Source organism: Rana temporaria, chromosome 2 (assembly GCF_905171775.1).
Source record: "Rana temporaria chromosome 2, aRanTem1.1, whole genome shotgun sequence".
NCBI lineage: Eukaryota > Metazoa > Chordata > Amphibia > Anura > Ranidae > Rana > Rana temporaria.
This window is the reverse complement of record NC_053490.1, coordinates 537257469-537270677: the sequence shown is the minus strand read 5'-3', so window position 1 is coordinate 537270677 and position 13209 is coordinate 537257469. Positions and strand designations below refer to the sequence as shown.

At 49.0% G+C, this 13209-nt stretch overlaps 1 protein-coding gene across 3 annotated transcripts in view; it reads right to left on the bottom strand.

Annotated features, from left to right (window-relative positions):
• POPDC2 (popeye domain containing 2) overlaps nt 1-13209 on the bottom strand; it is a 44531-nt gene that overhangs the window by 8777 nt on the left and 22545 nt on the right. For all 3 annotated transcript variants that reach the window (XM_040339213.1, XM_040339211.1, XM_040339214.1), the window contains exons 2-3: nt 8561-9074; nt 2178-2286 (exon numbers count right to left, since the gene is read on the bottom strand). In XM_040339213.1, the coding sequence (XP_040195147.1) occupies nt 2178-2286; nt 8561-9074 (623 nt within the window). The remainder of the gene's footprint in view (nt 1-2177; nt 2287-8560; nt 9075-13209) is intronic.

Here is a 13209-nt window from a genome sequence, read left to right as displayed (position 1 = left end):
AGGAAACCAGTCATCGACCTTGCCTAGGTTGAGGTAAGGTCATCAGTCTTTTGCCTTTCCTAGCCTCTCACTGCAGTGTCATAGAAGGGGGCGTATATTTTTTGAAAAATATAGTAAATGACCTTAAGAACAATATACAATATACATTTTTATATTACTTATGGTAATTAACCCCTCGCCACCCAGGCCAATTCTGACACTTCTCTCCTTCATGTAAAAATCATATTTTTTTTGCTAGAAAATGTTTCAGAACCCCCAAATATTATTTATATTGTTTTATGCATACACCCTAGGGAATAAAATGGCGGTCGTTGCAACTTTTTGTTACACTGCATTTGCGCAGCAATTTTTCAAAAAATGTTTATGCTATTTTGCGACCATTGTCATTTATACAGCGATCAGTGCTATAAAAATGCACTGGTTACTGTGAAAATGACACTGGCAGGGAAGGGGTTAACCACTAGGGGGTGAAGAAGGGGTTAAGTGTGTCCTAGGGAGCAGTGGCAGTCCGTCTATAGAGGGCGCTGGAGCGCCGCCCCCTCTGGTGGCTCCGCACCGCCACTGAAATAACATACATTCATGCATTGCATGAATGAATGTTATTGTTGCTGGTCTATTCAGATGGCCGGACCTTGAGCGCCGACCACCTGAATAACGGCAGCTGGTTGGCTGTGCGAAAGTGCCTATCAGAGCCATCGGTAACCTGATTGGCTGAAGCGTCACCAAGGCGGGAGAGGACATCGAGGGACGTGGAAGGAGAAAGGTAAGTGCATTTTACAGGGCACAGCGGCGACAATGGGCACAGAGGCGACAAAGGACACAGTGGCGACAAAGGGCACAGAGGCGACAAAGGGCACAGTGGCATCAATGGAGACAGTGGCAACAAAGGGCACAGTGGCAACAAAGGGCACAGTGGCGACAATGGGCACAGTGGCAACAATTAAAGGGCACATTGACATGCACAGTGGCAACAATGGGCACAGTGGCGACAATTAAAGGGCACAGTGGTGACAATTGGCACAGTGGCGACAATTGAGGGGCACAGTGGCTGCGTTTGATGGCATGGCACAGTGGTGACAATTGATGGCACAGTGGCTGTGTTTGATGGCATGGCACAGTGGTGACAATTGATGGCACATTGACTGCATTTGATGGCATGACACAGTGACTGTGTTTGATGGCATGGCACAGTGGTGCGAATTGATGGCATAGTGACTGCATTTGATGGCATGGCACAGTGGTGACAATTGATGGCACATTGGCTGCATTTGATGGGCACAGTGGTGACAATTGAATGCACAGTGGCTGCGTTTGATGGCATGGCACAGTGGTGACAATTAATGGCACAGTGGCTGCATTTGATGGGAACAGTGAGGCTGCAATTTTTTTTTTTTTTTTGCGCCCCCCCCCCCCAAAAAAAATTGAGCACCAGCCGCCACTGCTAGGGAGTGATTCTAACTGTGTGGGGTCTGGGCTACAAGTGACACAACACTGATCACCGCTCCCGATGACAGGGAGCAGTAGATCAGTGTCTTGTCACTAGGCAGAACAGGGAAAGGCCTTGTTAACATAGACATCTCCCTGTTCCGAAGCTCCGTGACACGATCGCGGGCGGACATTAAGTTCGCGGGTCCCGCGGCCGCGGTCACGAAGCTTGCGGCAGAGGGCGCATGCGCCCGCACGGCTGCAATTTCAAAGCAGCGTACAGGTACGTTGCTTTGCGCAGCCGTGCTATTCGCCATGCAACTTGTGAAAATGTTAGTCATAGAGAATTCAGAACTCCTAATCTGCATATTTGCGCCAATCAATCGACTTGGAAACAGGGGCAGACTGACAACTCATGGGGCCCCCGGGGCAACAGAAGATTATGGGGCCCCCGGCCTTACAGATGGCCACCACGCCAGAAGGCAGTGCAGAGGCGGGGCAGCTAAAATCTCAGGATTTTTACATACTGTCCCTAGTTTTACTGAGCCTGGCAACCCTGATGGGGCACCCTAGTGGCATGGGGCCCTCGGGCAGTGCCCGAGTGGTCAGTCCGCCCCCTCCTTGGAAAGCCATTGGATCTCCATGGAAGCCTGGGAAACCGGTATTCTAAAAAAGGAGAGGTCAGCAAAGAAAACTTTCATAACTTTTCACTATGGATCCCTTTAAGAAAGAAGTGTGGGTGGTCTCCTCACCTGGAATGTCCCCTCCTCCGAGGGACGCAGCGATTCCCACTCTGGCGAGTCCAGGAACTGATAGGGGAAGATGTAGTGCAAGAACTGCCCGTCCAGACTGACCTTTACCCTGAGGAAACACAAAGAGCCGGGTCATTGCTGGACTCCATCGCCACATTCTGGAGCCACGGTGGGTCATTTTATAGAGATGGGAGCAATCCTGACACTCAACATGATGACACAATCCAGAGCCTTCAGCCTCGTACACACGATCGGAGTTCCATCGGAAGAAAAAACGAGGTTTGGCCTGTAATGTCTCTCTGCGGAGGTCTGGGATCCAGACTTTGGTGTACTAATACATCCGTGGCACGAAAAGTTTCTGGCAAGAGTCTTCTACAGGTCCAGGTATGAGTTTTTCTCTAATAAAACACATTGTAAACCTGAAGGTTGGCACAACTTGCCCGCCGTGATGGGTGAAAGCTGGAACTACTTTTAGTAGCCTTTCCTGCGGCGTGGATCAGGTAAGAAGAGGATAATTTCTCTGCTGAAAAAATCCATACAATTTCTCTCATTTCTACTAGGTGATCATATTCTTAAGCCTCATACACACAATCGGACTTCCATCGGACAAATCTGTGGATTTTTGTCCAATGGGCGTTGTCCGTGAACTTGTTCTGCACACAGACGGCAGAACATTTTCAGCCAACATTCGTGAAACAACGTGGTTTTGCAGCTCTTTACCGCCACCCTTTGGGCAACTTCTGCCAATGTTGTCTGATGGTTAGCATTGGTTTCCGAGCATGCGTGTTTGTACTTTTGGATTTTAGTCTGACGGACACATCCGGAACACATTTGTTGTCAGACAATTTGAGAACATGCACAGCCAACATTTGTTGTCAGAAAGTCCGACAACAATTGTCCGATGCAGGTCGGATTATCCGTCAAAAAACGTCCATCACACAATTGTTTTGTCGGAATATCCGATCGCGTGTACGGCCCTTCACACTGCTCATAGAATGGTCAATAAAAGGGTAGTGTTTTTGAATAATTTGAGGCGTATATAAAAAGGCCCGTACACACGATCGGATATTCCGACAACAATTGTGTGATGGACGTGTTTTTGTCGGATAATCCGACCGTCTGTACGCTCCATCGGACAACTGTTGTCAGAATCTCCGACAACAAATGTCGGATAGCCATGCTCTCAAATTGTCCGACAACAAATGTGTTCTGTCGGAATTATCCGATCGCGTGTACACAAGTCCATCGGACTAAAATCCAAAGTACAAACACGCATGCTCGGAAACAAATGCTAAACATCAGACAACATTAGCAGAAGTTGCCCAAAGGGTGGCGCTAAAGAGCTGAAAAAAAAACAGTGATTTGGTGAATGTTGGCTGAAAATATTCTGCCGTCTGTATGCAGAACAAGTTCACGGACAACGACCCTTCGGACCAAAATCCACGGATTTGTCCGATGGAAGTCCGATTGTGTGTATGAGGCTTAAGAATATGATCACCTAGTAGAAATGAGAGACATTTTATGGATTTTTTTAAGCAGAGAAATTATCCTCTTCTTACCTGATCCACGCCGCGTGAAAGGCTACTAAAAGTAGTTCCAGCTTTCACCCATCACGGCGGGCAAGTTGTGCCAACCTTCAGGTTTACAAAGGGTTTTATTAGAGAAAAACTCATACCTGGACCTGTAGAAGACTCTTGCCAGAAACTTTTCGTGCCACGGATGTATTAGTACACCAAAGTCTGGATCCCAGACCTCCGCAGAGAGACATTACAGGCAACGTTTTTTCTTACACGAGGCCCGGGTACCAACCATCTTAGGCCTTTGATATCAGCCCCGAGGAATGGATCCGGTTATAGCTCCTAGGTCTCCGCAGCCAGACCATCAAAAGAGCATTTTTCTTCTTAGCACATGTTGAACGTGACCAACCACCTTAACACTGGCGAAAAAACTGTGGCACTCTCCATTTGGGAGGGGTTATATAGGGGAGGAACTCAATTCTAATTGGGTTAACCAGTGGTGACTACATAACCCATAATTAAGGCTCTGTGACCCGTGATGTATCATCAAGAAATCCTGTAAACTTTTAGCCAATTGTAGTGTTTTTGAATTATATTAGGTCCACAATGAGGGGGGGGGAGTATTTGACCCCCTGCTGATTTTGTACGTTTGCCCCACTGACAAAGAAATGATCAGTCTATAATTTTACTGGTCGGTTTATTTTACCAGTGAGAGACAGAATAATAACAACACAAAAACGCATTTCAAAAAAGTTATAAATTGATTTGCATTTTAATGAGTAAGTATTTGATTCCCTATAAATTTTTGGTCTCTCTTAGCTATATTTATGCTCAGGGTTTCGGATTTGGTCGGGTTCATTCTGAAGTTAGACATCTCTCCATATTCTTTTATTGATTTCATTAGATTTGGCAACGTTATTCTTGGACTAGTTAAGTAAAATAAGATATCATCGGCATAAGCCGCCAGTTTGTGTTCTTCTTGTCCCACTTCTATCCCCCTTATGTCTGGGTTCTTCCTTATCCCTCTTAATAAGGGTTCTGGTGCGAGCACGAACAACAGGGGAGACAGAGGACATCCCTGCCTCGTGCCATTGTGCAGTTCAAATTTTCCCGAAAGGGTCCCGTTCACTTTTACTCTTGCCGTAGGTTGATTATAGAGTTCCTTAATCCAGGTGAACATTTTTGGTCCTATTCCTATTACTTCTAAGGTATTATATATGAAGCCCCAGTCTACTCTGTCAAACGCTTTTTCTGCGTCCACTGACAAGAGTAGACCTGGGGCTCTACTTTTTTTTTATTTTCTGTATGGCTAATAAGGTTCTAATTCCGTTGTCCCTCCCATCCCGTCCGGGCACAAAACTGACTTGGTCGGTATGTATCATGTCGTTCATGATTGTTATCATCCTCCCTGACAGTATTTTAGCAAATATCTTGGTATCACAGTTCAATAGTGAGATTGGTCTATACCTAGAGCAGAGTGTGCTGTCCTTACCCTCTTTCAGAATTAAGGTAATAGTGGCTTCTGTCGCCTCTCTACGTATATCCCACTTTGTTCCTAAACCGTTCATATAGGAGCACATTCTGGGGGCTAGAATATCTATACATTTTTTATAATAGAGGATCGTCAGGCCATCCGGCCCTGGGCTCTTCCCGCCTGGTGAATTTTTTATAATTTCTCTGATTTCGTCTTCTAAGATCGGGGCTTCTAGGTGATTAAAATTATCTTCTCATATTATATCCCAGTCTATTTCCTTTAGAAAAGATTTTATTTTCTCTTCTTTTTGTTTCGCCTCTTCTCTTGTTTCCTGTTTCTTAATTGAGTAGAGTCTCCCATAGTAGTCTTAAAATGTCTCCGCTATTTCACTCGATTTATGCACTAGTTCTCCCCTGATCGTTTGTATTTTCTCTAGAAAGTTAAAAAAAATTATATATTTTTTTATTTTCGCTGAAGTAAAATGTTTCCCTGGCTTGTAACTAGGGTTGTCCCGATACCGATACTAGTATCGGTATCGGGACCGATTCCGAGTATTTGCGGGAGTACTTGTACTCCCGCAAATACCCCCGATACCGAAATAGAATACTTCCCCGCCGTTACGCCGCATCCCGCCGCCGTTACGCCGCATCCCGCCGCATCCCTGATGCCGCCGACTGGGTCATACGGGCGGGGAACATTACAGCTTTAATTTTAATAGCTGTAATGATTCGCGCCGCGTATAGACACTCCCCCTTGCTCAGGTGAACTGTCCAATGCGGCGGGATGCAGGTAAGGGGGACATGGCTGGATATGGGGGGAGACATGGCTGGATATAGGGGGGGAGACATGGCTGGATATGGGGGGGGGAGACATGGCTGCATGGGGGGGGGAGACATGGCTGCATGGGGGGGAGACATGGCTGCATGGGGGGGAGACATGGCTGCATGGGGGGGACATGGCTGCATATGGGGGGAGACATGGCTGCATATGGGGGGAGACATGGCTGGATATGGGGGGAGACATGGCTGGATATGGGGGGAGACATGGCTGGATATGGGGGACATGGCTGGATATGGGGGGAGACATGGCTGGATATGGGGGGAGACATGGCTGGATATGGGGGGAGACATGGCTGCATGGGGGGGGACATGGCTGGATATGGGGGGAGACATGGCTGGATATGGGGGGGGAGACATGGCTGGATATGGGGGGGGAGACATGGCTGCATATGGGGGGAGACATGACTGCATAAGGGGGGGGACATGGCTGCATATGGGGGGGAGACATGGCTGCATATGGGGGGACATGGCTGCATGGGGGGGACATGGCTGGATATGGAGGGAGACATGGCTGGATATGGGGGGGGGAGACATGGCTGGATATGGGGGGGGAGACATGGCTGCATATGGGGGGAGACATGGCTGCATATGGGGGGGCATGGCTGCATATGGGGGGGACATGGCTGCATATGGGGGGGGACATGGCTGCATATGGGGGGGACATGGCTGCATATGGGGGGGATATGGCTGCATTTGTGGGGGGACATGGCTGCATTTGGGGACACATTTAAAAAAAAGTATCGGTATTCGGTATCGGCGAGGACAACCCTACTTGTAACCCCATTGATACCTCTCTTTCTTTACTTGGTTATACATTATTCGGGTTTCCTGCTCTATTTGATCCCTCAACGCCTCTCTTTTGATGTTTAATTTTAGTAATGTTTATTTTGCTCTAGTTTGTTTATGTTGTTGTTCCAAATCGTATATTTATTTTGTTAGTGTTGTTTTGTTCTCCCTATTTCTTTTTTTTTTTCTCCGCTCCCTCCTTAATTAATAACCCCCGTACATAAGCCTTATGGGTATCCCAGACTATGGTCTCAGACATATCCTCCGTCCTATTAATGTTAAAAAATTCTTCTAATTCCTTAATTATTCTCGTTTCTATTGCTTTATCCTCTAAAAGTTCTTCATTAAGACTCTACTTAATTTTTTTATGTTGTGTCTCCCCTATTTTCAGTTTTAATGATACTGGCGCATGATCAGAGAAGGTCACTATTCCTATATTAGTATTGCTTACAGTTTCTAGTAACCTGTGTTCAATAACCACCTTAATCAGCCTCAGAACCTGTGCACTTCATGGCTACATTCTCCCCCCACTTGAATTCTTTGGTCCCCAAAGAGGAGGGGATATTGAACTAACCAAACATTAATAAAGATAAAGAGGTGTTCGGGTTTAAAGGGAGGAGGTGGCAACCCTACTCAGGTCTGTGGCTCCTTACAAGATCTCACCTCGTGGAGTTTCAATGATGAGAACGGTGAGGAATCCGCCCAGAACTACACGGGAGAATCTTGTCAATGATATCAGCTGGGACCAGAGTCACCAAGAAAACAATCGGTAACACACTACACCGTGAAGGACTAAAATCCTGCAGCGCCCGCAAGGTCCCCCTGCTCAGGAAATCACAAGAAAAAGCCCATCTGAAGATTGCTAATGAACATCTGAATGATTCAGAGGAGAACCGGGGGAAAGTGTTGTGATCAGATGAGACCAAAATCAAGCTATTTGGCATCAACTCAACTCTCCGTGTAGGAGGTGGAGGAATGCTGCCTATGACCCCAAGAACACCATCCCCCACCGTCATACATGCTTTGGGGTGTTTTTCTGCCAAGGGGACAGGACAACTCCTTTCCTGTACATACCGCCCCATGTCATCTTCTCCATACTCCTCTCTTATACATACCGCCCCATGTCATCTCCTCCATACTCCTCTCTTGTACATACCGCCCCATGTCATCCCTCCATACTCCTCTCCTGTACATTCCGCCCCATGTCATCCCTCCACACTCCTCTCCTGTACATACCGCCCCATGTCATCCCTCCACACTCCTCTCTTATACATACCGCCCCATGTCATCTCCTCCATACTCCTCTCTTGTACATACCGCCCCATGTCATCCCTCCATACTCCTCTCCTGTACATTCCGCCCCATGTCATCCCTCCACACTCCTCTCCTGTACATACCGCCCCATGTCATCCCTCCACACTCCTCTCTTGTACATACCGCCCCATGTCATCCCTCCATACTCCTCTCCTGTACATACCACCCTATGTCATCCCCTCCGCACTCCTCTCCTGTACATACCACCCTATGTCATCCCCTTCACACTCCTCTCCTGTACATACCGCCACATGTCATCCCTTCACAACACTACACTCTCCTGTACATACAGCCCCATGTCATCCAAACACACTCCTCTCCTGTACATACCGCCCCATGTCACCACCTCCACACTCCTCTCCTGCAAGCCCCCCCCCCCCCACATCAACAAGGTAATGATGCCTTGGACAGGTCAAATAAAAGATGTTGAATACGGTTGTCACCATCACTCACCTTCCAGAGATGAGAAGGGACAGGCGGTCAATGGGCGTCTTTCCCTCCAGGGCGTAACTCTGGTCGGCGTTCAGGGAATGGACCTCCATCCCGCTACAGTGAGCGATGTCCTTGAAGACATTCAATGGAACGTGCATGGGCTTGTACAGGGTTTGGTAGAGGGTGTCATAGTCTTCTCCGTAGGACTCCCTGTGTAATCTGTAGATCAGATGTCCGATGTGCACCACGCAGAGCGCCATCAGGATGGCGTTCCAGGTCACAATGTCCACGCCACAGATGAACAGGCCGCCCCACAGCGCCATTAAACAGAACGAACCCGCCATTAACAGAAGGATGAAAATGCAGCCATGGATTCCGCTGCCGCCCATGGACGCCAACAGGAAGACGAGGCAGGCCAGGTGATAGATGGACCACTCCGCGGAGATTTTATATTCCACACAATTCGGAGCGTGGAAGAGCTGCTCCGCCAGTGTGCGGTTCATCTCCATATTTCGTTCCATGCCGCTAGCTACACCTGCAAGACAAGAAGACAACATGGTCACTGGAGCAACTAAGAAACGGGAAACTGATATGGAGGGAAATGTAAAGCGTTACTCTACTCAGTAGAGACATAAGTCCTCCCTGCAAAGCTGAGAGCCAACATTTACTGGTTCGTCCAACGGCCATTGATCTTCATTTCTGAATGGAAACTCCGGCGTCTTAGGCCTCGTACACACGATAGGTTAACCAGAGGACAATGGTCTGAAGGACCATTGTCTTAGGTTAACCGACGAAGCTGACTGATGGTCTGTCACGCCTACACACCATAGGTTAAATAACCGATCGTGTCAGAACGCGGTGACGTAAAACACAACGACGTGCTGAAAAAAACGAAGTTCAATGCTTCCAAGCATGCGTCAACTTGATTCTGAGCATGCGCGGGGTTTTTAACCGATGCTTTTGCATACTAACGATTGGTTTTGGCGTCTATCCATTGGTGATAGAAGGGGGCACTCTGATGGGGACAGTTGATGGAAGGGGGCACTCTGATGGGGACAGTTGATGGAAGGGGGCACTCTGATGGGGACAGTTGATGGAAGGGGGCACTCTGATGGGGACAGTTGATGGAAGGGGGCACTCCGATGGGGACAGTTGATGGAAGGGGGCACTCTGATGGGGACAGTTGATGGAAGGGGGCCTCTGATGGGGACAGTTGATGGAAGGGGGCACTCTGATGGGGACAGTTGATGTAAGGGGGCCTCTGATGGGGACAGTTGATGTAAGGGGGCCTCTGATGGGGACAGTTGATGTAAGGGGGCCTCTGATGGGGACAGTTGATGTAAGGGGGGCTCTGATGGGAACAGTTGATGTAAGGGGGCCTCTGATGGGGACAGTTGATGTAAGGGGGACTCTGATGGGGACAGTTGATGTAAGGGGGACTCTGATGGGGACAGTTGATGTAAGGGGGGCTCTGATGGGGACAGTTGATGTAAGGGGGGGCTCTGATGGGGACAGTTGATGTAAGGGGAACTCTGATGGGGACAGTTGATAGAAGGGGGGATCTGATGGGGACAGTTGGTGGAAGGGGGGCTCTGATGGGGACAGTTGATGTAAGGGGAGCTCTGATGGGGACAGGTGATGTAAAGGGGGGCTCCGATGGGGACAGTTGATGTAAGGAAAGGCTCTGATGGGGACAGTTGATGTAAGGGGGCTTCTGATGGGGACAGTTGATGTAAGGGGACTCTGATGGGGACAGTTGATGTAAAGGGAGCTCTGATACAGACAGTTGATGTAAGGGGGGCTCTGATGGGGACAGTTGATGTAAGGGAGGCTCTGATGCAAACAGTTGATGTACGGGGGGCTCTGATGAGGACAGTAGATGTCACTGGAGCAACCAAGACACAGGAAACTGATATGGAGGGAAATGTAAAGCGTCACTCTACTCGGAGACATAAGTCCTCCCTGCAAAGCCGGTTCTTCCAACTGCCATTCATCTTCATTTCTGAAGGAAACTCTGGCGTCTAACACTTCTGGGTCCGTCTCTGAGCACCAGGCCCAGATCTAGGGGGGTTCTGTGCTGAGGTTGGCGCCCCCCCCCCCACACACAGATTTTTAAGTTGTGCCCTCTCAGCCTCTAATGCCGCGTACACGCGATCGGAAAATCCAACAAGAAAACCGTGGATTTTTATCCGACGGAATCTTGGCTCAAACACACGGCCACACCAAATTCCGACCGCCAAGAACGCGGTGATGTACAAGAACCATCTCTCTAATTTTTCTTGGCGGAAATTCCGACAGAAAAATTCCCATGGAGCCTACACACGATCGGAATTTCCGACAAAAAGCTCACATCGGACTTTTCTTGTTGGAATTTCCAATCTTGTGTCCTCATTAGAGTGTACCAGTATATGGACAGTTGATGTAAGGGGGGCTCTGATGGGGACAGTTGATGTAAGAGGGGCTGTGATGGGGACAGTTGATGTAAGGGTGCCTCTGATGGGGACAGTTGATGTAAGGGGGGCTCTGATGGGGACAGTTGAGGTAAGGGGGGCTCTGATGGGGACAGTTGATGTAAGGGTGCCTCTGATGGGGACAGTTGATGTAAGGGGGGCCTCTGACAAGGACAGTTTATGTAAGGAGGGCTCTGGTGGGTACAGTTGATGTAAGGGGGGCTCTTTTGGGGATAGTTGATGTAAGGGGGACCCTAATGGGGACATTTGATGTAAGGGAGGCTCTAAATGGGACATTTGATGTAAGGGGGCTCTGATGAGGACAGTTGATGTAAAGGGAGCTCTGATACAGACAGTTGATGTAAGGGGGCTCTGATATGGACAGTTGATGTAAGGGAGGCTCTGATGCAAACAGTTGATGTACGGGGGGCTCTGATGAGGACAGTTGATGTAAGGGGGACTCTGATGGGGACAGTTGATGTAAGGGGGACTCTGATGGGGACAGTTGATGTAAGGGGGGCTCTGATGGGGACAGTTGATATAAGGGGGGCTCTGATGGGGACAGTTGATGTAAGGGGGGCTCTGATGGGGACAGTTGATGTAAGGGGGAGCTCTGATGGGGACAGTTGATGTAAGGGGGAGCTCTGATGGGGACAGTTGATGTAAGGGGGCCTCTGATGAGGACAGTTGATGTAAGGGGGCCTCTGATGGGGACAGTTGATGGAAGGGGGGACTCTGATGGGGACAGTTGATGGAAGGGGGGACTCTGATGGGGACAGTTGATGTAAGGGGGGCTCTGGTGGGTACAGTTGATGTAAGGGGGCCTCTGGTGGGGACAGTTGATGTAAGGGGGCCTCTGGTGGGGACAGTTGATGTAAGGGGGCCTCTGGTGGGGACAGTTGATGTAAGGGGGCCTCTGGTGGGGACAGTTGATGTAAGGGGGCCTCTGGTGGGGACAGTTGATGTAAGGGGGTCTCTGACGAGGACAGTTGATGTAAGGGGGCCTCTGACGAGGACAGTTTATACAAGGTGGGCTCTGGTGGGTACAGTTGATGTAAGGGGGGCTCTTTTGGGGATAGTTGATGTAAGGGGGAGCTCTGAACGGGACATTTGATGGAAGGGAGGCTCTGAATGGGACATTTGATGTAAGAGGGAGGCTCTGAACGGGACATTTGATGGAAGGGGGGGCTCTGATGGGCGCTACGACAAGCCGAGAAAAATTAAGTTCAATGCTTCCGAGCATGCGTCGACTTGATTCCGAGCATGCGTGGCTGTTTGGTGCGTCGGAATTACATACAGACGATCGGAATTTCCTCCAAGAGCTTTTCTCGTCGGAAAATTTAAAGAACCAGCTCTCCAATTTTTCTTGGCGGAAATTCAGACAGAAAAATTCAGATGGAGCCTACACACGGTCGGAATTTCCGACCAAAAAGGTCACATCGGACTTTTCTTGTCGGAATTTCCAATCGTGTGTCGTCATTAGAGTGTAACGGTATACGGACAGTTGATGTAAGGGAGGCTCTGATGCAAAGAGTTGATGTAAGGGGGTCTCTGATGGAGACAGTTGATGTAAGGGGGGCTCTGATGGGGACAGTTGATGTAAGGGGGGGCTCTGACAAGGACAGTTTATGTAAGGGGGGGCTCTGATGGGGACATTTGATGTAAGGGGGGCTCTGATGGGGACAGTTGATGTAAGGGGGGCTCTGATGGGGACAGTTGATGTAAGGGGGGCTCTGATGGGGACAGTTGATGTAAGGGGGGCTCTGATGGGGACAGTTGATGGAAGGGGGGCTCTGATGGGGACAGTTGATGGAAGGGGGGCTCTGATGGGGACAGTTGATGTAAGGGGGGCTCTGATGGGGACAGTTGATGTAAGGGGGCTCTGATGGGGACAGTTGATGTAAGGGGGGCTCTGATAAGGATAGTTGATGTCCCCATTTCCCTAACTGCGAAACCATCTCAGGAAACGGAACCTTAAAGCTGAACTCCGGGAGGAAAGAAAAAGGAATTGGAATCTATCCCTTACTAGTCACAATCCCTAAAAAAATAAAAAATGCTTTTGCAAACCCAGATATTACCTTGTAAAGTGGCAATGCATAGCATGAGCAGAGAGCAGAGCTGTGGGAGGGGCTGAGCAGGCTCCACCCACTATAGGCTGCCAGCAGGACACATGCAGAGCTGGTGTTAGACTATTCCGTGCCCTAGCACCCCCCCCCCAAC